Below are 27577 nucleotides of genomic sequence, written 5' to 3'. Positions count from 1 at the left end.
TGAAAAAACATTTTTATTAACGCGTTTGCACAGTCTTTGGTAGAAATTCTCATTCAAGAATCTTAAAGGAACCTTCTAAACTAAATATTTACAAATATTAAGGTTCAGAGAATAATTAAAAGGCAATTAAAAAATTCTGAAACTTAAAACTTAAAAGCAGTCTTCATATTTGGTATAAACAGAAATTAATATGGATTTCTGAATTAAAGTTACGTAATAATCAGTACCAAAGCGTAGACCTTTAATTTCTGAACTTAAATTACGTAATAATTAGAATTAAAGCTTAATAATTGAATTTAAATTGCACAATAATGATTCAGAATTAAAGTAAAAATTTTCTGTAGTTGATTTTGGGTTACAATAATTATTCTAGCGTTATTTAATGATAATTGAATCGAATTGCAGTTTCAATATGGCAGATATACCTTACAGTCTTCTTTTTACCAAAGTTTCTAGTTAATAAATTAATATAAACGGCTCTAACGAGCTATTATCTGGTTAATAACCAGGATACAAAACGACTGAACTCGTTCTTTCGCTAATTATTCTTCTCACAACATCTGTTTACGTTTAAATCCTCAGATGAGACTCTCGTAGAGACGTAGAGTAGAATTTTAAGCTTCTTTCTTCTCTAACTTGCTTTCATTTCTCTCTCAACGAAGGGACGGTTCATTTTGACAAAGTTGATACTGAAATGGCGGTCCAAATTGGAGGCTGGCAGTAGATTTAGCTGAAAAAGTCATTCACAGAGCTTCTCACCTCCTCTACTAAGTTCAACTAGGTCTGGTCGCACCAATTGTACTCTCTAAATGTCCTCACAGTCTTCTCGATAGAAGAAATAGTTCACTTTCTCTGATCCTTGCAATCTTTCTTCTAAAAATTCTTCAGCTTCTTGCTGAGTGGTTTATTAAAGATCCAAGTAGATCTGCTTAGTCACTGGCCCTCTCGTGGCCCTCTTCGTCCTCTTCATCTGTTTCCACGCTTTGCACCAGCTTGGCGTATCTATTTAAAAAATAAAAAATTGCTTTAGTGGAACTTAAATTTGTAATAAAAGATTGTAGTCACTAACTTGATTTTAATATCGTTTTTTGATGTACCTGACGGTGTATCAGACAGGAGTAGTCTTTCTTAATGTATCAAAGATCCATTCGCTGCCTCTGACTGGAGGTGGCGGTGGCAGAGGCTCGTCTAAGTCGAAGGTGACGAACTCGTGTTGAACACTTGAACTGTACTCTTCCTCCTCTTCTTGGAGGACGTCTGCTGTTGTACTGACCTGAAAGTTCATTCATGTTTCTTAAAAAGTCCTCTCAAAGTTATTGTATTTGATTAGAAAACGAGAAGAAGATGATTTAAAGTTAGGGAAAACATGAATGAAAAAGTTCTTATTTCCTTATAATTTTTATGAAATAGATTAAAGACATGTGTAGCTACACTATTCCAGAATGCCCTCGCTCTCTGACCTTTATAAAATCCATAATTTGCAGTTAAAGTTACGATAATAAGAGTGATGATAGTATATAGACTTTAGTGAAAACATGAATGAAAAAGTCCGTATTTTCTTATGATTTTTATGAAATAGATTAAGTACATATGTAGCTACATAATTCCATGAATGCCCTCGCTCTCTATTCTTTATAAAATTTATAAATTGCAATTACAGTTATGATAGTATAATTTAGACTTTAGTGAAAACATGAATGAAAAAGTTGGAATTTTCTTATAATTTCTATGAAATAGATTGAGTATATATGTAGCTACACTATTCCAGAATGCCCTCGCTCTCTGACCTTTATAAAATCCATAATTTGCAGTTAAAGTTACGATAATAAGAGTGATGATAGTATATAGACTTTAGTGAAAACATGAATGAAAAAGTCCGTATTTTCTTATGATTTTTATGAAATAGATTAAGTACATATGTAGCTACATAATTCCATGAATGCCCTCGCTCTCTATTCTTTATAAAATTTATAAATTGCAATTACAGTTATGATAGTATAATTTAGACTTTAGTGAAAACATGAATGAAAAAGTTGGAATTTTCTTATAATTTCTATGAAATAGGTTGAGTATATATGTAGCTACACTATTCCATAAATGCCCTCGATCTTTAAACGTCATAAAATGTATAAATTGCAATTACAATCACGATAGTATGAGTTATGATAGTATATAGAGTTTGGTGAAAACATGAATGAAAAAGTTCGTATTTCCTTACAATTTTTATGAAATAGATTCAGTATATATGTAGCTACACAATTCCATAAATGCCCCCCGACTCTAACGTTTATAACATTCATAAATTGCAATTACAATCACAGTAGTATAATTTAGATTTTAGTAAAAACATGAATGAAAAAGTTCTTATTTTCTTACAATATTTATGAAATAGATTCAGTATATATGTAGCTACATAATTCCATGAATGCCCTTGGAAAAAAAAATTAAAGTTAGGATTGAAGAAGGAGATGGCATAAAGTTAGAGAAGGGTTTCAACTAATTAATCTTCAGTGTAAAAGAATAACTTAATTCATAAGGATTCTCTGGAATTTCCTTTATCGAAGTTCATTCATGTTCCTAAAATAGAAAAAAACGAAATTAAAATTAGGAAAGAAGAAGAAAATAGCTTAGACTTAAAGAAAGGTTTCAGCTGGTTAATCTTTAAAGTAAAAGGATAATAACTTTTAATTGATAAGGTTTTACTAAGATTTTATTTACCGTCTGCGTGGTGATGTCTCTAGGAAATTGTCTGGAATAATCGTGGTAGTCCAGATTGGGCGGTGGTGGCAGGAATTCGTCGATGTCGACGTGGTCCACCGAATCCCTCCCAAAGAAGTATCTCTTCTGATGCCTCTCGCAGAGGAACCCCGTGTGCCCCGTGCTCGCGTGGTTCGCGTGGTGCACGTGGTGATTGTCTAAGTGGTACACGCCCTGAAATCGAAGGTTGTAAAACGGGGACAGGGTTTCTAAAATAACTAAATTTCTTGCAAATTGGGGTTTTGTAAAATCACATACACAGATTTGCTGCTAACTTGGACAGAATATTATCTCCAATCTTAATAATTGAATACTTAAATAAAATATATTTCAGTGCAGTCATATTTAATTTCTTGCTATTTGGAAAAAAAACAAATAATGAAGAATACAATTAAAAAAAAAAATGATAATCGCTGAATATCGTGGAAACTATTTTTAAAAATCAGTGAAACATCACAAAAATTAATTCTTTAAAAAGACAAAACTTCCACAATAATAATAATAATATGAATCTTCAATTTAAAGAAAAAAATCAATGTTTCACCAAAAAGCGTCCACAGAATAAAAACTGTGCTAAAACAGAAACAAAACGAGTAACATTAATTAATTTTCGACCATTATGTTAATTTCAGACCACAAAGCAAGGCAATAAAAAGGATCGTTTGAATAGAAAGCTAGGCGATTCAAATGGAAGTTACGTGGACGCTCTGCCAAACGATGGTCGAGTGCAATAAAAAAAAAGTTACCAAGCGGAGGTCAGACAATTCTGTCCAAGTTTTAAGAGCCTACGAAGCGGTGGAGAAGAAGCAGATACTACCAACCCCGTAATTTTTTCGCCTCGAGTCTCTCCGTACCAGTTCTTTTTGGTGCCAAGAAATATACAAGAAAATAGCGTAAGTGCCAGCGACCTCGGTCGTGATGAAGCCACTCACGTACAGCAAAAATGAGAATCCGTACCTGTAGGTGAACGGCGGTCCCTGGAAATCGCAAGATTGCGACGAAGACGTGTTCATTCAGTGTGGCGACGAGTACAGACGAGGAAGTAATCTGAGAGGTGGCGAATGGAACGTGAAAACCGAAAATCGCAGGACTCGCAGACATTCTATCGTGCCATTTAAATCTTTGAACGAGACTCATTTGTTGCAGGATATCTGCTGCGAAGAGGATCATTGGAGGAGCGGTTCGGGTTTGGAGGGATGTGGAAAACAGAGCTGCGTTCCACTGACCTGAAACGACGACCTTGGTCTAAGCTTGCTGCCTACTTCAGCTTTGAACACCGATATGTACATCACCATGCCAACGAGCATTAACAAACCTGAAATGGAAAATTATTTAGCGTGATTTATTCGAGAACTATTAGGAGATGTAATAAGGTCATTTAAAACTGAAGAGTTTAATGGATCGGAGAGATTATGGATTATTTGTAATATGGAGTTTAATGTTTAGAGTTTTGTGAAAACATGAATGAAAAAGTACATATTTTTCTATAAGTTTTATGAAATAGATTAAGGATACGTGTAGCTACACTATTCCATGAATGCCCTCGATCTCTGAGCTTTATAAAATCTATAAATTGCAATTAAAGTCAGGATAGTATGAATTATGATAGTATATAGAGTTTGGTGAAAACATGAATGAAAAAGTTCATATTTTCTTACAATTTTTATGGAATAGATTAAGTACATATGTAGCTACACTATTGCATAAATGCCCCTGGCCTCTAAAGTTTATAACATTCATAAATTGCATTTATAATCATGATAGTATAATTTAGATTTTAGTGGAAACATGAATGAAAAAGTTGGAATTTTCTTATAATTTCTATGAAATAGATTGAGTATATATGTAGCTACACAATGCCACGAATGCCCTCGGTCTTTAACGTTTATAAAATTCATAAACTGCAATTACAATCACAGTAGTATAATTTAGACTTTGATGAAAACATGAATGAAAAAGTTCATAGTTTCTTATAATTTCTATAGAATAAACTAGGTATATATGTAGCTACACAATGCCATGAATGCCCTCTGTCTTTAACGTTTATAAAATTAATAAATTGCAATTACAATCATGATAGTATGATTTAGACTTTGATGAAAAGATGAATGAAAATGTTCGTATCTTCTTATAATTTTTATGAAATAGATTGTATACATATGTAGCTACACTATTCCATGAATGCCCTTACTCTCTGAGCTTTATAAAATCCATAAATTGCAGTTACATTAACTTTTTTAACCTGTGGCGTAGGATGACATTTGTTAATGTGTAAACTTCTCTTGCGGTACAAATTAAAACCGTCAGACCTCAGCAGATGTTTAACATATTAAGTATTGTCAGATATTTTGGTTATTATTAACTAACAATTATAGTTACTGAAAGCCATATGTATATATTACCTTTTAAGCCATCATAAAAATGATAAATAATATGATGACATACAATAGAGGTTAAAAGCTCTTTTCCTATTAATATTGCACAATATGTAGTAAATATATAATGTCACGACTCATAACTAACATCAATAAAATAAATTTGCAATTTATTGTGTGTTTTATTAGTTTTATTTCAATTTCTTGTATATTTTGCGCTTTAGAGGTAAAAGAGAGAGAGAAAGATATGTAAGAAAGCTATAAGAAAGAGTGAGACAGTTGCTACAAACACTACTTTAGAACACGTGTCGCCATCTCTGTGAAAAGCGCTCAAACTGTTCGCACACAATTATCAACAGCGAAGTGAACTACTGAAGAACTACTAGCGCCATCTCTACAAAAGATATTGAAACTAATGCTTGAGAAGTTTCAGCATTTCTCCAACAGATGGCGATAGTTGTTCAGTAGTTCACTTCGCTGTTGATAACTGTGTGCGACCAGTTTGAGCACTTTTCACAGAGATGGCGCCACGTGTTCTCCAGCAAAGCCATCATCATCTCTCTCACTCTTTCTTATAGCTTTCTTATATATCTTTCTCTCTCTTACCTCTAAATCGGGAAATATACAATAAATTGCAATGAAACTACTGAAATACACAAGAAAATGCAATGAAATAACTAAAATATACAATGACGATAGTATAATTTAGAGTTTGGTGAAAACATGAATGAAAATGTTTGTATTTTCTTATAAATTTTATGAAATAGATTGAGGACATATGTAGCTACATTATTCCATGAGTGCCCTCGCGTTTTAAGCTTTATAGAATTCACAAATTGCAATTAAAGTCATGATAGTATGAGTTATTATGGTATATAGAGTTTTGTGAAAACATGAATGAAAAAGTTCGAATTTTCTTATAATTTCTATGTAATAGATTAAATATATGTGTAGCTACACTATTCCATGAATGCCCCCTCTCACTAAGCTTTATAAAATCCATAAATTGCAATTAAAGTCATGGTAGTATGAGTTATGATGGTATATAGAGTTTGGTCAAAACATGAATGAAAAAGTTCGTATTTTCTTACAATTTTTATGGAATAGATTAAGAACATGTGTAGCTACACTATTCCATAAATGCCCTCGATCTTTGAACTTCATAAAATTTATAAAATGCAATTAAAGTCAGGATAGTATGAGTTATGATGGTATATAGATTTTGGTGAAAACATGAATGAAAAAGTTCGTATTTCCCTACAATTTTTATAAAATAGATTGTGCACATACGTATCTATACTATTCCATAAATGCACCCTCTCTCTAACTTTTACAAAACCCATAAATTGCAATTAAAGTCACGTTAATATACTAAACTGTTCTCCTTCGTAGAGGGAAGCCATTTTGGTTTACCCTGCTGCAATAAACGAAATATAACGCTACTATCCAACAGCACATACAATACTTTTCTTAAGAAAGTGTCAAGCGATCTGAAAAATTGAAATAGTGCCAATGAGACAATTGAATTCCCCTCTTTTATTCTAGCATAATAAACTCTCTTCTCTTCCTTAAACAGATGTTCTAATCAGATTTACAAGTCTCAGCACACGTCCCTTCTTCTTCTCGTTCCTCTATGCACGACAAATTTTATCGCAGAAACGCGGGACCTACTTTGCTACTCACCAGAGACTATGAAAACCACTCCAGCGACGAAGACGCAGAGTCTGTGCCTCGGGTGAGTAACGTGAGCAGTGAAGTAACAAACTTCAGCCGCGACCAGCAGCGATGTCGCTGCGAAGAAGAACATCGCCGACCTGGTAACTGCATCTGCATAAAAAATAGCCAGCATGAAACTCCAGGCGAATAGAAAACTTCCTTTTTCCCCTCGCGTCCCTCTTCGATCAGAGATTTCTCTGAATGCTTCTTGCAATTTGCAAATTCCTACATTCTCGACCTCACAGAGTGCTCCAAATACACGCAGTGACTCTATTAAACAATTTTTTCAGCGACAAATACGTCTCTTATGTTAAAGAATAGTATTCTGCAGGATTTTTCTCGAATCAGACGCTGTTGACTTGGTTTTTTTCTTTTTCAGAGTGCTTGGACGGGGCGAGACAATCAGGATGGACAAATTGTCGGCTCGAATCACTCGTGGACGGTGCTGCGTTCTATTTGAAAGCATTTTCCCTGCCGAATATTTAACGAGGGGCTCTCCAGCTGGCAGACAGGAGGACACCTAATCAAGCCTCGTTTTCAAAGGCACTGGCTGGCCACTCCATCTGTCTCACGTGGGCGTTTCTCGTGGTACTCACATGGTATTGCCATCGTCGAGTCACTCGGATCTGGGCTGTACTCCTCGTTTGGGAAGTAATCAATGCTCGTGCACTCGTACTCCATGCGAGAGCCTGAAAAGTAGGGAAGAATGATTTGTATGGCAACGTGTTTACTCGATTCTACTTAAACCACGTTCATTCTTTCTCTTGATCTCTGTTTTAGGGGTTATTGGTCAAGTATTGGTTGGTAAAGTATGGTTTTTGTCGTTTTAGTTTGTTGCAAATGGAAGATTGGGATCAGAGTCCATGAAAACCAAGATTAAAACCAGAAAACTATGACTGCAGACCATCAAAACCAGAAAATTGTGATTACAGTCTATGAAATGTCTGAAAATGGTTTGATTCTTGACAGAGCTGTGTGGACTGTAAAATAATCCGCGTCTTTGATCTCTCAACTTTTTATATAAATTAATATTTAATATTTAATAAATATTTGGCGTTGTAATTTTAATTTCTTAAATTAAAATCATCATTTTCTTCATTTTCCACAGAAGATATAATTCCTGCATCGCTCGCAAACTCGATTGTACGTCGAGATAATAATATTTGATCGATACAAGGCCAGAAGGTGTTATCGAATCCCACAATTCACATCAAACAGCGATATCTCTGCTATACAATCTAGCTGGCTTTAATTACAGTAAAAATATAGCGCCTCGCTTAGAGACTGTTTTAATGAACGCTCGCTCTTTCGATATTGTAGAAACTGGGTTGAAAAGGGAACGAAAATCGTTTGAAATAATATCGAGGATGAGAGTTTCGAGAAGTAATGAATTTCAGAAATTGAAACCTCAACTGCAATTTAGAAGATACTTCAATGTACGCACTTATTCTCCACTCAATATCTGCCAATACAAGCAAAAACTTAATTCATACTCAACTTAGAAACTTCAATAGCGATAAAAACTCGCGAAATCTAATTTATCTCAGTTAAACAATTATCCAGGGTCGATAAGAAAGGTCGCATGCGTGAAATCGAGCAAGTAATTATAGAGTACCGCCCTGTTGGTAATTACTAGATGCAAATCACTGAATGACCACTGTAAGTAACTTTGCTGTCAGGTTTTGAGTTATGTGAAAACATGAATGAAAAAGTTCGTACTTTCTTATCATTTTTATAGAATAGATTAAGGATATATGTAGCTACACTATTCCATAAATGCCCTTGCTATCTGACCTTTATAAAATCTATAATTTGCCATTAAAATCAAGATAGTATGAGTTATGATAGTATATAGAGTTTTGTGAAAACATGAATGAAAAAGTTTGTATTTTCTTATAAGTTTTATAAAATAGATTAAGGATATGTGTAGCTACACTATTCCATAAATGCCCCCTCTCGTTAAGTTTTACAACATCCATAAATTGCAATTAAAGTCACGATAGTATGAGTTATGATAATATGTAGAGTTTGGTGAAAACATGAATGAAAAAGGTCGTATTTTCTTACAATTTTGGTGAAATAGATTAAGCACATATGTAGCTACACTATTCCATGAGTGCCCTCGCATTTTAAGCTTTATAAAATTCACAAATTGCAATTAAAGTCACGATAGTATGAGTTATGATAGTATATAGAGTTTGGTGAAAACATGAATGAAAAAGTTTGCATTTTCTTATAAGTTTTATAAAATAGATTAAGCACATGTGTAGCTACACTATTCCATAAATGCCTCCTCTCTCTAAGTTTTACAAAATCCATAAATTGCAATTACAATTACGATAGTATAATTTAGACTTTAGTGAAAACATGAATGAAAATGTTCATATTTTCTTACAATTTTTATGAAATAGATTAAGCACACATGTAGTTACACTATTCCATAAATGCCCTTGCGCTCCAAACTTCATAAAATTCATAAACTGTATCGACATTGCAAAAACTGGATGAAAAGTTAACAAAAATCGTTAGAACAAATACAAGTAATAAATTTCAGAAATAGAAACGCCAACTGCAACGTAAACAATACTTCAATATACCTACTTATTCTCCACCCAATACATTCCAACCCAACCTTAAAAACTAAATTCATACTCAACTCACAAACTCCCCAAACAACAACAACTCGTTAGGTCCAATGTATCTCATTCAGACGATTACCCAGGGTCGATAAGAAAGGTCTCGTCCACGAGATCGCTTGAGTAATTACAGAGACCCATCTGTCGGTAATTACTGCATGCAAATCGCAGAATGTTCCAGTTTCACGACCTCAGAACTGATTGTAAGCAGAAACCAATAACGAAAACGAGATCACGTTTGCGTTTGGCAATTAATATTCCGTCAAATATTATTACTTCGCTGAACAGTAACGCAAATAATTGATCTGATCGAAATAACGTGGATTAACCGTCAAAGCGTTCGCAAAATGATCCACGAGGGAACGCAAAGCGTTGGCTTTTATAGTGACGCGGCTCGCCACAGGGATTATTTGGGTTGGTGGGCGAAAAGGGGGGCAGAGAATTGGGTTGGCAGGCGTGGAACAGTCATTTCCGGTTCGCGCCGGAAGTTGGCCGTATTGCCTCCGTTCGACAGCTCGGAATCGATATTCCTGGCTCGCTGCTGGCTCCATTGACAGAAGTATAACAGAAATAATAACTGGTTGGCCTGCGCTGCCAGCGTTGCTCGAGCGTGACTCAGAAACCCGGAAGTCTGCGATTCTTCCTCGATCATTTTTCATTTTCCTGGTTCTGGCTTCCTTTCTGGACTGTGTGTGTTGTGGGTTCGACATTGGCATGCTGGGTCCTTGGTTTGATTAGAACCAATTGTTAGGAACTTAAAAAAAGGAATAATAAAAGGGAGATTATATAATTTTTAATACAAACGAAATTAATAATAAAAAGGAAATTATGTGATTTTTAATATGCAGATTTTCAATCCTCTAATTTGTATACTTTGCTGATTTTTTATATATTCGTATACTCTGCTATTTTTTTTTTATGCTGTGGATTGCTATTTGCAGAAACAAATTTCGATGCGTTTCTGAACGCAGATTTCCAATCCTCTAATTCATACACTCTGTTTTTTTTTTTTTTTATATCGTAGATTGCCATTCGCAGGAACTTTATTTACACATGGATTTTCGAAATTGCTCTTTGCACAGCAAAAAATAAATACTTTTTATTTAATCTCGTACAGAACCACCGAATAGCGTTCATAAAATCATCCAGTTCTAATCTTTCGTTCACAATTACGATTCTAAATTTATTTTAGCAAGAAGGGACAATTATAAATCAAAATACAAAAAATGATAAAATAATAATCAGACAAAATGGAAACGTTCGTTAAAAGGAAGTAAGTTTTAAAGGTACCTTCCACTCGATTTTCTGCTCACAGTTGAAGGTAGTTGGGGAAGGTAAAATTCGCAGCGAGCCACGCGAGACCTCGACTCGAGATGAAGTTTACAATGAAATAGGATCATCCAATTTACAACTGGGATACGTTACACGGCCGGTTTCCCAGGCGTGGCATTATTTAACATCACCGTGGCTAATTGGTACAAACGGGTCGGGCTACCTGGACACGTTGCGAAGACACCAAGCCCAGCACGATTACTCTATTAAATGCCCAGAAGCATTTGTCACGGGGCACGAGACTCCACGACGCGGCTACTGTGTCGATAATAAAGGTATCCAATTTATCTTTGGCTATTCTCGTTGCTCTCGCCACTTAAATATTATAATTACTATCACGGTGAAAACATGAATGAAAAGGTTCGTATTTTCTTACCATTTTTATGAAATGGATTAAGTACATGTGTAGCTACACTATTCCATGAATGCCCTCGCTCTCTGAGCTTTATAAAATCTATAAATTGCAATTAAAATCAAGATAGTATGAGTTATGATAGTATATAGAGTTTGGTGAAAACATGAATGAAAAAGTTCGAATTTCCTTACAATTTTTATGAAATAGATTAAGGACATATGTAGCTACACTATTCCATAAATGCCCTCGATCTCAAAGTTTTTTAAAATTCATAAACTGTAATTAAAGTCACGATAGTATGAGTTACGATAGTATATAGAGTTTGGTGAAAACATGAATGAAAAAGTACATATTTTTTTATAAGTTTTATGAAATAGATTAAGGATACGTGTAGCTACACTATTCCATGAATGCCCCCGATCTGACAGCTTTAAGAAATCTATAAATTGCAATTAAAATCACGATAGTATGAATTATGATAGTATATAGAGTTTGGTGAAAACATGAATGAAAAAGTTTGTATTTTCATACAATTTTTATGAAGTAGATTAAGAATATGTGTAGCTACACTATTCCATGAGTGCCCTCGCGTTTTGAGCTTTATAAAATTCACAAATTGCAATTAAAGTCACCATAGTATGAGTTATGATAGTATAGAGAGTTTTGTGAAAACATGAATGAAAAAGTTTGTATTTCCTTACAATTTTTATGGAATAGATTAAGAATATGTGTAGCTACACTATTCCATGAATGCCCTCGCTCTCTAAACTTTATAAAATTCATAAATTGTAATTACAATCACGATAGTATAATTTAGACTTTGATGAAAACATGAATGAAAAAGTTCGTATTTTCTTATAATTTTTATGAAATACATTAAGTATATGTGTAGCTACACTATTCCATGAGTGCCAGTTTCAAGCCAGCACGATTACTCTATTAAGTACCCAGAAGCATTTGTCACAGGCCACGATATTCCACATCGCGGCTACTGTGTCGATAATAAAGGTATCCAATTTATCTTTGGTGATTTTCGACGCTCTCGTCAATTAAACTAAACTCGATGCGTTGTTTATTACCAAAATGAATTTTCAAAGGTCTTCTACAATTTTATAAAAGAATTTTTCTTTTTCTTAGTCTGATCCACGAAATTCAAGACTCAGAAATCGTTCATGAATTAAACCAACTCCAGTAACTAAACTCGTGTCATATATTACTAAAATTATTTGTCTCCAGTTATCTACAATTTTATAAAAAAAAATTCTTCCTCTTCTTGATCTGAACAGAAAAATTGAAGACTCAAAAGTTTACTAAAATTATTCTTCTTGAGCCTTCTACGATTTTATAAAAAATTCTTCTTTTTTTTTTAGTCTGAACAGAGAAATTGAAGACTCATAAGACGTCTGGCAGAAAGAAGATTCAGTTCTTTTCCTTTTAGCAAGGTGGGCATCGTCCAAGTAGGCGTGGAGCTACTTAGAGGCCCAGAGATGGCGGAGGAGAGGCAGTTTCCGGCGCCCTCGGTAACGAGTCATTTCCGACTCGCTGTACTCGTCCTCCTTCAGTCCAGACTCCATCCCTTCCCGTCATTCCCATCGATAGACCGGAATCACGGGACGCCTCGCGAATATTACCGTTTAAACGTTTTCTGCCCTCGTTTTCATCGAAGAGAAAATCCTCTGCTCGACGAAATAAGAAACGAACATTCGTCTTCTTTCGTTAAAAATATTCCACACTCTCGCATTAATTTAATTAATCACAAGCAACAACAAAACAAGACGAAAGAACAGAAAACAGAACGATAGAAATAAAAATTTCATTGCATAGAATTATTTGAGCTTTGTTGGTATCGACGTGGCCTGTTTTATCGACACTTATTCTGCATGTTATTAGATAAGTCTTCTGTCAGTGTACGAATTGATTTGTTTTTTGTTTTAATTATTATTGTATGAAATGAATTAAATATGTAATGTCAATTAAGAATGTTAATGACAAATATCGTTAACTAAATAGTAGTACAGATTGACTTATATTTTGGATTTTAGTATCGTGTTTGTTAATTTTAGAAGAAGTTGGAGAGGATAAAGAGTAGAATAGCGTAGAAAATAACTTAGAAAATATGAAATTTATGAGACATGTTTATTAGCAGCTTGAGAGTGCCATTCACCCTGGAAGTTATAAACCCCTTTCTATTATCACCCCCAGTATATGCCCCGATGGTCACGAAAAGGGTTGCACAGCAGAAAGCTCGAACGACGCCAGAGTGGGTTCTCTTAAACGGGATTTCGTCCGTTAAACTACTTTGGTCCATTCTCAAAGAATTTTTCGGTTTTACGACCGCCCATTTTACCAATTTCCGTTATCGCTTGCCATTGCTCGTGTCTACTTCCGTCTAACCTTGCAAACACGATTGTAAATCGACGAACAGACATAAAAATCAATCGCAATAATAAAAATGATTGATGAAAGTGCGTGTCTAACATCGTGAGTATTAAAGTTGAATCTTTTAGGATAGTTGGTGTGGTAGTCAACTACCTTACCTGCTGTGCCATTTAAGATAATATAGTAAGTGTCCTTTTTTGGGCATATAAGGAACAGTTTAGTGGAAATGGAATTAATGAAAGTTTTTTCTGTTATTATGAGACAGAAAATGGCAGATTTAAAGATACTTATAGCAATGCAGATTCGTCACAGTCCACTGTAAGTTACTTTGTTGTCAGGTTCTGAGTTACATTGAAAACATGAATGAAAAAGTTCGTATTTTCATACCATTTTTATGCAATAGATTAAGCATAGGTGTAGCTACACTATTTCATGAATGCCCCCGCATTTCAAGCTTTATAAAATTCACAAATTGCAGTTAAAGTCACGATAGTATGAGTTATGATAGTGTATAGAGTTTGGTGAAAACATGAATGAAAAAGTTCGTATATTCTTACAATTTCTATAAAATAGACTAAGTACATATGTAGCTACAGGATGCCATAAATGCCTTCAGTCTCTAAAGTTTATAAAATTCATAAGTTGCAATTACAATCACAATAGTATAATTTAGATTTTGGTGAAAACATGAATGAAAAAGTTCGAATTTTCTTACAATTTTTATGAAATAGATTAAACACATATGTAGCTACACTATTCCACAAATGCCCTCGTTCTCTAAACTTTATAAGATTTATAAATTGCAATTACAATTACGATATTATAATTTAGACTTTAATAAAAACATGAATGAAAATGTTGGCATTTTCCTATGATTTTTATGAAATAGATTAAGGATGGATGTAGCTACACTATTCTATGAATGCCCTCGCTCTCTGAGCTTTATAGAATCCACAAACTGCAATTAAAGTCGCAATAGTATGAGTTATGATGATATATAGATTTTGGTGAAAACATGAATGAAAATGTTCGCATTTTCCTATGATTTTTATGAAATAGATTAAGGATAGATGTAGCTACACTATCCCACAAATGCCCTCGCCCGCAATTCAGAAAACAGCATACTTCAAGGTACTTACTTATAGCAACGCAGACACGCCACAGACCGCTGTAAGTAACTTTGCTGTCAGGCTCCGCAGAAGCATTCGACGAAGTTTTCGGCAGTTTCTCCTCCGTGAGAAGCCACTCGCCAGTGCTAATAGCGACAGTGACGACGACCAGCGACAGCATCGCTGATAGACCGGAAGCGATGCCAAGACCACCACCACCACTGGCAGCGGCGTTATTGGGGTCGCCGCCAACTATAACACTGCCACCAGACGCACCAGTAACAACACCTCGAGCACCAGCACTCGAAGAACCGGCACCGCTGAGGTTGTCGCAGCACCAACAACAACAAGACATCACCACGTGCCTCCCTTTTGTCATGGGGGCATCCCAGCGCATGCAACGACCAATCCAACGCCTCTTCTCTTCCTCTAAAACCCCATATCTTCTCTCACATCCAACTCGAACACTTTCTTCAAGCTCCACACGAATCTTCTCAACCAATTCATATTTTTTCTTGCTATAATTGCTTTATTATTTTACTTAGCAGTTGGTCTTCATAGAAAATAGAGAAATGTTCACTTCTTCTGGACCAAATTCTTGATACAAAAGGACTCTTCTGCTCGTCATAACCCTCTACTATTGATAATTGCCTTCAGAGTAAGAAAAAAAGTCGATGCACTGAGACTAAAATGGCAGAAATAATTGCAATCACTTTGAGAACTTGTTTTGCAGATTTCGACCAATTTAAGTTACCTCCTCTTCTTATTAAAGGGTGTACAAACTTCCTGGAGTCCATGAAAGGGTTCTGACGCAGTCAGAAGTGAGATTTGTAGGCCAGATGTGGCATTTAAAAATTGCAATGCTGAAAAATTGAATGAACTTGGAGAGAGAGAGTTTGTTTTTAAGGAAGAACGTGACTTTCTGCTGTCCCCAGTCGTGGATTGGGTCTGAATGTTTCGTTTGGAGCAGTCGAGGGGCGTTTCTCATTTATCACAGCCGACTCGCAATCCCTCGATAACGAAATCTTCGAGCTTCCTCCGCGTCTCGCGACTCGTCGTTTCCGGTTTCTCGGTTCATCAGCGGTCCTTCCTGCTCCGCCTCGCCTCGCCTCGTCGAGCTCTGCAACAGAAAGCGTTCTGGTGGAGATTTATGGGCGAAGCGATCGAGCCAAGCTGTTCGATTAAACATTTCTGCTGGAATTTAAAGGGACGAGCTCGATGGGAGGCAGAAATCGTGCGACGATTTGATGGATGTTGGTTGTTTGACGTTGGCTTTGAGGTTTTGGAGGATGAGAGGTGGATTTTGAGGACTTTCTGAGGTGGATTAAGAGAAATTTGGGTACTTTACAAAGAAAATTCTCAGCAATAAAGAACAATTTCTAATTACTTTAACTACTTCAGAAGGAATACCATGCATTTTCTCAGCAATAAAAAAGCAATCTCTAATTCTAAAGAATTGCACCAAAGATATGAACTTAAAAAAAAAAAACGACACAGAAGTCGAGCTCTCAGCATAAGTCGAGCTCGAAATCCTCGTTGACTGTGATCCAACCTTTAGCCAAGGATCAGTAAGAGGAGCCAGAGAAAGAGAGAGAGAGTGGTCTCAGTTACGTATCTTTTTAATCCCTTAATCGTAATTGAATCGACGTTTCGGTCCAGCCAGGGCCACGAACAGAAATTGAACCCTTAATCCTTGGGCTGGTATAAATTCTATGGGGTTCCTATTAGCGTAATCCGTGAACTCGCCACGGAGGGCGGCTGCGGGTCACGACTTTTCATCAGCCGTTAACGCGACGCCTGGTTTTTAACCTGCGAGGCTCTTAGAAGGGATTACATCGAAGCCCAGACTGGATGCGTTCGAGTCTTTTTCATCGAAACTGACGCAGAAACTAATGACAGAGTCATTGCTTAAATGAACCATGAAAATTCAATCATAAATAAGTGATGAAAAATCATGAAACGTGAATCAGTGTACAACTCATTGCAATTGAAAACTGTGAAAAGAAACTTGGTGTTTGATATTTCTCTGTATTCGTTCATAGCCATCACTAGCAAAACACGAATAGCATAATGCACGACTCGTTGCAATTGGAAACTTGATATTTGATATTTTATTCTTCTGTTCCTTTTTTCTCTGCGTTCGTTCGTAGCCATCACTACTAATAAATCATGAAAAATCGTGCAAATCATGAATAAATGAAACAATAATCGTACAATGTTTACAACTTGTTGCAATTGAAAATTTGTGAAAGGAAACTTGGTATTTGATATTTCATTTGTTTCTATTACTTTGCGTTTGTTCATAGCCATTGCTATCGAAAAATGAATTGTACAATGTACAAGTCATTGTAATTAAAAATTGTGAAAGGAAGGTTGATATTTGATATTTTAACTGTTTCTATTTCTCTGCGTTCGTTTATAGCCATTGCTAAAATGAATCATGAAAAATCGTGAAAATCATGAATGAATGAAACAATAATCTTACAATGTACAATTCGTTGCAATTGGAAATTGTGAATGAAAAATTGATATTTTTTAACTGTTTCTATTTCTCTACGTTCGTTCATATCCATCACTAGCAAAACCTCTAAACTTGAACTACGACAAAAACCCACGCTGCGCGACAAATATAATAAAAGATGAGTGTCTGCATCCACGAAAAACAAAGTTTCTTGTGTACGAAGGGACGAATGTTGTTCCAAAAGTCACTCAAAATGAAACTTGTACACATCTTCATCGAGTGATCTGAAACTCATGTTCAGTTTCTCACTTCATCGCGAACAGCAGTTTAAATCCACTTCTTCTTCTTATTTTACAATTTCTTCTCTTTTAAATATGGAACGTTCAAAATTGGCGCTAAAAATATTTGAATTAAGAACGAGTCTACTTTGAATGTCTGCTTTTCTGGTTGTGATAAATTGAAGGAGGCAATCGTGTGGCGTTAAAAAGAGTTGCTATCAGAATTCGCGAGGCTCTCAGAAAAAAGTTCAGTCGAAACTGTGCAAGTTTCGCGTCGAGCTACTTTATGAAAACATTTGACTTCATAACGCTTTGTGGAAACGATTCAACTTCTTAATCTCGGCTGTTTGCGATGCAAACGCGCCTTCATTCGTGATATAAACCTAAAAAGTATCGAATTTCAAAATTAACAAGCCTTGCAAACAAAAAAGAAGCCATTTACTTAACATTCTCGCTTATTTGAATTCAAATCGTTCAAAATTCGCGCGCAAATTATTCGACTTAAACCTAAGAAGCATCGAATTTAAAAATTGACAAGCCTTACAAATAATCAGAAACAAAAGAAAAACATTTACTCAATATTTTCGCTCATTTGAATTTGAATCGTTCAAAATTCGCGCGCAAATGATTTGAAAATTCAAATATCTCGAATCTCGCGATTTTATCAGCGAAGTTTCTGCCAGGCGAAATGGAGCGTTCGTTGGATGGTCTATTTTTCCAGGAACTGGCACGAATCGATCGTGGTGCTTTGCAAAAAAAGCTTCGTTAAGTACGGATAATGAAGCGACGATGAGGCGGAACCGCGCCAAGTAGACGCAGGGTTGCTCGCTTTGCGAGTCTAAGAACGAGTAATCGCGCAAGCGATCGCTCAAGACTAATTGCGATTGATTTACCAGAAAGAAACGCCATTTTTTCAAATTTTTTTACCGCCAATTTTGAATTCAAATAGAAAAGAATTTGAAAGCAACGCCGTTATACTTTGCAGAAGACTAATTGCGGTTGATTTACCAGAGAGAAACGCGAGATTATCAGACGCCATTTTGTTAAACATTTTTACCGCCAATTTTGAATTCAAATAATAGAGAATACTTGAAAATGAAGCCACGATACTTTGTAGAAGACTATTTTGAATTCAAATAAAAGAGAATATTTGAAAATGAAGCCACGATACTTTGTAGAAGACTAATTGCGATTGATTTACCAGAAAGGAACGCCATTTTTTCAAATTTTTTTACCGCCAATTTTGAATTCAAATAGAAAAGAATTTGAAAGCAACGCCGTTATACTTTGCAGAAGACTAATTGCGATTGATTTACCAGAGAGAAACGCGAGATTATCAGACGCCATTTTGTTAAACATTTTTACCGCCAATTTTGAATTCAAATAATAGAGAATACTTGAAAATGAAGCCACGATACTTTGTAGAGGACTATTTTGAATTCAAATAAAAGAGAATGTTTGAAAATGAAGCCACGATACTTTGTAGAAGACTAATTGCGATTGATTTACCAGAAAGGAGCGCCATTTTTTCAAATCTTTTTACCGCCAATTTTGAATTCAAATAGAAAAGAATTTGAAAGCAACGCCATTATACTTTGCAGAAGACTAATTGCGATTGATTTACCAGAGAGAAACGCGAGATTATCAGACGCCATTTTGTTAAACATTTTTACCGCCAATTTTGAATTCAAATAATAGAGAATACTTGAAAATGAAGCCACGATACTTTGTAGAGGACTATTTTGAATTCAAATAAAAGAGAATATTTGAAAATGAAGCCACGATACTTTGTAGAAGACTAATTGCGATTGATTTACCAGAAAGGAACGCCATTTTTTCAAATTTTTTTACCGCCAATTTTGAATTCAAATAGAAAAGAATTTGAAAGCAACGCCATTATACTTTGCAGAAGACTAATTGCGATTGATTTACCAGAGAGAAACGCGAGATTATCAGACGCCATTTTGTTAAACATTTTTACCGCCAATTTTGAATTCAAATAAAAGAGAATATTTGAAATTGAAGCCATGATATTTTGTAGTTTTATCTGAGCAACAAAAGTGAAACAATAAAATTATTCTCTCAATTTTTCTGCCTATTTTTCTATTTTTTCTATTTTTATTTGTTTGCAGTCCCTCGAGTTTGACAATTTTCAATTTGGCCACGAAAAAAAAAAGGGCAGAAGAAGTGTTCATCAAGAATTCATTAGAGTAAGTCGCTCCTGGCGCAGAATTTCTGTTCTGAAATACAGCAGAGACAATGATGCATCGCGAGCGTTCCCAAAGGCACTGCGCATTCTCCATCATCGTTCGTTTCGCGTTACAACGCATTTGTACATGAAAAATGTAAAATTTAGAATCAATTTCGAGGAGAAATGCAATGTTCAAGCAATTTATGCCTCGAAAAATTACAATTTCAGTCCAATTATCTCATTTGGTCATCAAAAAGTCCTCAATTTCGAAAATTTATACAGAAAAATCAATTTTATGTTGTAGAAATTTGTATTACAATTTGTTTTATTCGTTTTATGAGCCATTTCCATCGAATTTCTTCTCTAAATTAATATTAAAAGCGATTATGGTTGGTTTAAAATGGCTGCAGACGAGCAATGGCGTCGTATTTCTTAAGTTCTGCCTTCTCTGGTCTCCAATTTCCAACAGTATCAATTTCGATGGACCAGAGAAGGGTTGAACAAGTGGCAAACTCATATTAAAGGTGTTCACATCGCGTGTTTTCATGGAATTCTTAAAATAAAAGAATGTTGGGATTTAATAAGTTCCTCTGAAGAATTCAAATTGGCAGCCATCTTTGAAATTTGAATCGTACGCGTGATTTAATTTCTCAAGATTAAAATAGTCGATATTTGCAGCTGTGTTGCTTTGAATTGGTTAAATAAATGGTTATTCTGTAATTTTAAGAATCCATGTTTTTTTAGAGGAATTATTTTGGTCGCCATTTTTGAAATTTGATTTAGTTGTGTGATTTAAGTTCACAAGCTTAGAATTGTCGATATTCGTAGTTCTGTTGCTTTGGATTGGAGATTTTTCTAGTTAGGAATTTTTTTATTTGGAAATTCTTAGAATATAGAAATATAAAATAATCGTATATGAAAATATAGAAAATTCTGTTTAGATATTTTTTGCATTTAGAAATATAGAAATATAGGGATTACTATTCAGAGATTTTTTTATTTAGAAATTTTTAGAATTTAGAAATATAGAAATATAGAAATTTCTACTTAGAAATTTTTAGAATTTAGAAATATAGAAATTTCCATTTAGAAATATAGAAATGTAGAAATTTCCATTTAGAAATATAGAAATATAGAAATTTCTATTTAGAGATATAGAAATATAGAAATTTTTAAAACTAAGAACTTCCTAGAATTTAGAAATATAGAAATTCCTATTCAGAAATTTTGAGAATTTAGAAATATATAAATTTCTATTTACAAATTTTTAGAACTTAGAAATAAAGAAATAAATTGTATTTTGTAAAAATTTTGTTTAATTTATTTCAATCTTTTTATTTAATTATTGTTTTATTTGATTATTGAGGAGGTGTTGGAATTATTGGAGTCGAAGTAACAAAATTTTGTTCTTTTTGGATGGATTTTTTGGACTGATTGTTCTTTCTTTTCACTGATAAAAATTTAATTTTGTTGGTTCATTTAGTGTTTTTTTTTTTAATTTGATTATTGAGGAGGTGTTGCAATTATTGGAGTCGAAGTAACAAAATTTTGTTCTTTTTGGATGGATTTTTTGGACTGATTGTTCTTTCTTTTCACTGATAAAAATTTAATTTTGTTGGTTCATTTAGTGTTTTTTTTTTATTTTGATTATTGAGGAGGTGTTGGAATTGTTTGGGTCGAAGTAACGAAATTAGAAAGATTCGAGGGTTGACGAGGTTGTACGAGCGCCCAGATGATTCCACCCTCTGTACTCGATCAGGACATTACCCTAGATTCCATGCTCTTCTTGTAATTAATAGGTGGGGCTGAAAAAATAGTTGAATGATAATAAAAGAAAATAAACAAGAAAGTAAATAAGAAAATAAAGAAATAAATCAGAAGGAAATTTGCGTTTTGGATATAAAAATATAAAAATTTGTAAATTGTAGAAATTATTATAGATTTTCAAATTTTTAAATTGTAGCAATTGGAAATATAGAAATTATGAATTGTAAATTATAAACTTCTGTATTCTAAAAATTTCTAAATAGCAATTTTTATATTTCTGTGTTTCTAAATTAAAGAAATCTAAATTCTAGAATTTATAAATATAGAAACTCTAAATTGCAAATTTTTATATTCTAAAAATTTCTAAATAGAAATTTCTGTATTCTAAAAATTTCTAAATAGAAATTTCTGTATTGTAAAAATTTCTAAATAGAAATTTCTGTATTGTAAAAATTTCTAAATAGAAATTTCTGTATTCTAAAAATTTCTAAATAGTAATTTTAATATTTCTATATTTCTAAAATTTCTAAATAGGATTTTTTATATTTCTAAATACTAGAAATTTCAATTTACAGAATTTGAAGAATTTTATAAAAGTCGAGCTTCCTAAAATGTAGAAAAAAAATTATTCATCCGCCATAAAATTTCAAATGTGGACCTCCACAATAAAGACTGACTAATAACTGTAATTAATTCACATTTACAATGCACATAGAAGTCTTCTTAGTCCTACAATTATTTTTATTTCCAACTTTGAAATTTTTCTAAAATTATACTCCTTTAAAAATTTCGATTTCAGCCATCTGTTCAATGCAGTGGCCATTTTAACGAGCTCAGCAGAGTCCGCCATTCTATCTCGATCGAATCGTTTATCGAGAAGTGGACGATCGTTCGCTTTTGTTCGCCGTCACGGTTCTTCTTAAAACGCGAATCGAGCCTGGGATGAAAACCGTGCTCGAGAAGGGAACTGGCTCGAAACGAGCCAAAAAGTTTCGAGTCAGAGCTAAATAACCAGCCAGGAAACTTATCAAGCGAGATGGCCTCGTACAAAATTCAAATTTGCCGCTCGAACTCTCGAGCGAACCACTTTGCTCAAAAAACAACTGATAAACAAAAATATTCACAAATCGCCATAAAAAACAGATTAAAATTTACTCGATCGTTTAATTGATTTTAATTATTATCAGAAATGGACTTTGGTTATTTTATTTGGCTGGAAAAAAATAATTTATCAAATTCTTCTGAAAACGAAAAGTGATTCTCTCGATCGAGGGAGTCCAGTAATTAATTCCATTCGAAATCGAAGTTCGATATCGAGTTATGGGTCTGTTGTTCCGTTCCCTGGCGTGTTTTTGCGAACACTGACTGCGAGAAACACCTTCTGCACTGCTACAATGCCAGCTGTACTCGAGAGAACCGATATCCATCAGAAATATTCGACAAAATTCAAGTACAAAGCCTTTTAGAATACTTAGAACGAGAAACCAAGTAAAATGTTCAAATTTTTAAGTTCTCAAGGTATAATATTCGTTCTGGAACCCATTTGTATCGTGATTTAAATATTGTCGTTCTAAGTAAAGCATAGAAATGATTAAGTTCAAAGATTCTGATATTCTTACATTGACATCAGAGCTAATTTGCATTGCACCAAAGTGTTCCAGGATCGCAGTACACTCGCAGCGATCGCTAGACAACAGAAAACCATTCTCTCTTCGTTCGTCCGTGCAATAACCTCAACGAACGCGACCTCGCATCAGAAACTCGCGTAACAAGAGAGACGAGGCGGTATTTACTCGACGAGACTGAAAACCAAAGCAGTTGAAGCGTCGAAGCACGCGTCGTCGAGTGTACGTAAATTCCAACCTGTACGTGCGCGCGTGTCGAGCGTGAAATGCGTGTTTCGAACGTACCAAAAGCTGGTCACAGCTGCTGGGACAGGAAGCGAGGCCTTTCGATGCCCCCTGAGTCCGCGATTGGTCCTCTTCAGCGACTGCAGCAGAGCTCGCGAGCTGCGCTGCGGCACTCGCCAGTGCCGCGCTTTCGCGATCGTTAACCGGAACTCGCGAGGCAACACTGACGGCTCGATCGAGGAGGAAACACACACGTCTGTCCCCTCTCTTTCTCTCTCGTTCGTCTCGTCGAGCACTTTCGAGTCTTTGAACGCGTAGAAGCGCGCCAGAGCGAAACACACACCTGCTTTGGACGGGGCCACGAATTCGACTGACGGACGACGCCCGTCCTACGCGCAGACACCACTCGTGACCCGCCGCGGGATGCGCGCGCAGCCGCGCGGGAGATACGCGGCGCTGTTGGCTCTTTTGAATGCGTTTCAGCGGTTTTCTTGGTTTTTCTTCTGTTTTTTAAGTAGTTTTGCGTGGATTCACTTGTATTCTGTAGTTGAACGTCTATTTAAGACTTGTTCAGTCCTTTTGAAAGTATCGTAGTGTTCTTGTAGATTTAATGTAGGCTTTCTATTTATCTTTAAGTTGTTCTGTGTGGATTTACTTGCGTTTTGCGATTGTATATCTATTTAAAACGCACTGAACCTTTTTTAAAAGTATCGTAGTGTTTTTATTGATTCAATGTAGGTTTTCTCTTTATTTATTAAATAATTTTGCATAGATTAACTTTATATGACATTTTAGGACACCTTAAGTCCTTTCGAAAGTGTTGCAGCGGTCTTGTTGAGTTTATGTTGGTTTTTTTTTGTTTTTTGAGGTGTTTCGTGGGGATTCACTTTTGGTTTGTGGTTGTATGCTTATTGAATATGCATTTGGTATTTTTGAAAGTGCTGCAGCATTTTTGCTGCTTTAATGTAGGTTTTTGTTTTATTTTTATTAGTTCTGAGCCTTTAAGCTCTGAGAATTGAACTTTTGAGATCTGAAGTTCCGAGCTTTGAAGCTTTAAAAAATTGAAACTTTGAGATCTGAGGCTTGGAGCTTTGAAATTCTGAGAGTTGTGGTTCTGAACTTAGAAGCTTTGAGATCTGAGGTTTAGAGCTCTGAAGTTTTGAAAGTTATAGTTCTGAGCTTAAAAGTTCTGAGAACTTTGAAGCTCTGAGCTTTGAAACTTCGAAAATTCAAGCTCTGAGAGTTGAAGCTAAGAACTTTGAAGCTCTGAGCTTTGAAACTTTGAGAATTGAGGCTCTGAGCTGTGAAGTTCTGAGAGTTGAAACTCTGAACTTTGAAACTTTCAGCATTGAAGCCCTGAGAATTGAAGTTCTGAAAGTTGAAGCTCAGAACCCTGAAGTTCTGAGCTTTGAAGCTTTCAGAGTTGAAGTTCTGAGATCAGAAGCTTTGAGCTTTGAAACTTTGAGAGTTAAAGCTCTGAAAGTTGAAACTCAGAACTCTGAAGCTCTGAGCTTTGAAGCTCTAAAAATTAAACCTCAAAACTTTAAAACACCACACATTTCAAGAAACATATTCTACTACATAAAAAAAAATTTACTGCATTTACTTCACAAAAAAAAAAAAAAAATTGCTACATTTATAAGAAACAAAAAACAACTTTTCACATCATCAATCAAACTCTTATCGTCTTCAGTAGACATAAGTATGCTTGGCATAGAACTTGTTACGTGTACTCGTTCACAAGGCCCCTCTTTGCATTCATCTATATGAAATCACTCTGAAGACGATCACGTCTTTAAAGGAATAACAGATCGACGAATGAAGATAAAAATTAGCAAAAATTCCACTGAAATAATCCAATAAAAATTAAAAAAATAAATAATAAATTAACATAAATAAATAAGAGAATAAATAACGAATACATAATTTAATAAATTCATTCCTGAACGAATAATAGATTGATAAGATAAAGATAAAAATTAGCAAAAATTCCAATGAAATAATCCAATAAAAAATAAAAAAATGAATAATAAATTAACATAAAAATATAAGCGAATAAATAACGAATGAATAATTTAATAACAGACGAGTGCGCCACGAATTAAGCAACCAGACTTTGATCCACGTTTAATCTTGTTTAACGCCAAGATAAAACAATTTTAAACGAAACATGTGTATCTGTTTCTGCTGCCATAGATTGCATAATCGAAGCATAGAGCGTACGTTGCAATGCGCATAATAAAAGGAGCAATTAAGTACTGCTGATAATAATAACTACTATTAACACTTTAATTGAGTGTAATAGAGTTTTACGCGTAATTAACTGTATTCTAAAATATTGTAATTTAAAAATTAAATATTATTACTAATATATAATACTAACATACTAATACACATAAATATTATAATTAATATTTAATATTTTCACCAATAATTTTCACTAATAAATAACATACAATAATAATAGTAAATATTATAATTTCATTTGTTTGTTATCATTGTTTACAATTTAAATATTAAATATTCTAACTAATATTTAATATTTTCACTAATAATTTTCACTAATAAATATTTAACATTTCCACTAATAATCTTCACTAATTCATTATACATAATAATACTAAATTTTATAATTTAATTTGTTTGTAATCATTCTTTATAATCTAAATACTAAATATTATAATTTTATTTATTTATTATTATTTTTTAAGCCACATATTATTCAACATAGTCTATGCAACGTTTAGCATTAATTTATTAGCTTGTTTCTTGTTATTCAAGAGCAATAATTACCTACAATTATGTTATTTTATTGATTTAAAATCATGTTTTACAATATTTTTTTATATGTTTATTATTCATCATTTATGCCACAAATTGTTCAACGTGCCCTGTAAAACGTTCAAAATTAAATTATTAGCTTGTTTTTTTGTTATTCAAGAGTATATATTGAAAATTGTAATTGTGTGTTGTTTGCAGTAATATTGAAAATGAAAAATAGTGGATTATTTTTCTTTTTTTTCTTTTCTTGATCGCGTTCAGCAAATATTGAATAATATTTTTAAACGAAAGCAGTTTCCTCCTTGATAATTTGTTAATCTGAACGTCAGATGATGACATCATGGAATTGCCATGCATAGATCCGTGATTCAACGACTACCACGTATATCATTTTCATTTTTTCTCTTTCGACTTGGGTTTTTATCACTGGAACAGATAAAACGTGTTTACGTTTCGATAGGCGATTTTATTGCTCCAAAACAAGATGCAGAATAATATTACAGTGCTCGAAAATTCTTTGAAAGATCTTTGGAAATTATTTGTTAATGTAATCGAATCAAAATTGGGATCAATTTGCGATAAATATTTGCAATTTTGGGTTTTTTGAAGCTTGAAATTCTTAATTATATTATAAATAAATCTGGAGAAATTTTATAATTAGTATAATTTAATTTATTAGTATAATTATATTAATATTAGTATAATTATTAAGTTTCTTTATTCTCTGTTAATCTAAATATATTTTTAATTATTTTACATTTTTTGCGTAGCAAACAAATGAAATTATAATTTATGGAATTAAAGTTGGTCTTTGCAATCGAATAAAAATTGCACAGTAATTAATTTGCAACAAATAATCGCAATTTTAATTAAACCTTTAAATTACAATTATTTATTTCAAATTGATCACTAAATGCAATTTTTATTTAATTGCAAAAGATAATTTTAATAAATGAAGCTTCAATAATAAAAGATTCGACCAATCTTCTTACTTTTCGACTTTAAAGCTTGAAAAACCATCAAATAACAATTTTTATGTATTTAAAATTGATCACCAAATACAATTTTCACTTAATAACAAAAACTAACTCCCCAAAATCTTTTTATCCAACAAAACGAAGCACCAACCAATCCCCATAAATTCAAATTCCACTCGATCTCGAACTCCAACCACTCCTTCAAACAAAGAATTAACTAAATTCCTTAAACAAACGATTAACTCCCACCTTTTTCCTCTCCATAAAAGGAAAACTGATCCCTGAAGAGGTTAACAGCCAAAAGTAAAGTTTTCCTGGAACCAATCGATATTTTTCCCATTGCGAAAGCGATCATTTATGGTCAACATAGCTTCCTGTTCGGTGGCGGTCACGTCTGCTGTTCTTCGTATGCGCGCGCAGCCACGCAGTCTGTCCTCGTCTGACGCGCGCGCAGCCTCGCAGTCGGTCCTCGTCTGACGCGCGCGCTGTCCTCGTCGTGCGCGCGCAGCCTCGCAGTCTGCCCTCGTCGTGCGCGCGCAGCCTCGCAGTCTGTCCTCGTCTGGTGCGCGCTGACGTCACGTCGCTACCGCAGTCCATCGAGCGTTCAGTGTCG

The 27577-nt window shown here is 34.3% G+C and overlaps 1 protein-coding gene across 1 annotated transcript; it reads right to left on the bottom strand.

The window, feature by feature from the left end:
* Positions 1 to 908: 908 nt before the first annotated feature.
* On the bottom strand, positions 909 to 15117 carry LOC143431725 (uncharacterized). Its single transcript, XM_076908668.1, has 8 exons — positions 14690 to 15117; positions 7445 to 7537; positions 6816 to 6959; positions 3984 to 4072; positions 3579 to 3734; positions 2719 to 2931; positions 1098 to 1273; positions 909 to 1002 (listed from the first exon to the last, which is right to left on the bottom strand). Exons 1-7 carry the CDS (start codon positions 15054 to 15056, stop codon positions 1109 to 1111), a joined length of 1227 nt encoding a protein of 408 aa, XP_076764783.1. The 5' UTR covers positions 15057 to 15117; the 3' UTR covers positions 909 to 1002; positions 1098 to 1108.
* Positions 15118 to 27577: the final 12460 nt, after the last annotated feature.

This window comes from Xylocopa sonorina, unplaced genomic scaffold (assembly GCF_050948175.1).
Source record: "Xylocopa sonorina isolate GNS202 unplaced genomic scaffold, iyXylSono1_principal scaffold0014, whole genome shotgun sequence".
In the NCBI taxonomy this organism is placed as follows: domain Eukaryota; kingdom Metazoa; phylum Arthropoda; class Insecta; order Hymenoptera; family Apidae; genus Xylocopa; species Xylocopa sonorina.
Note: the sequence above shows the minus strand (reverse complement) of the source record. Positions and strands in the feature narration are given on the sequence as shown.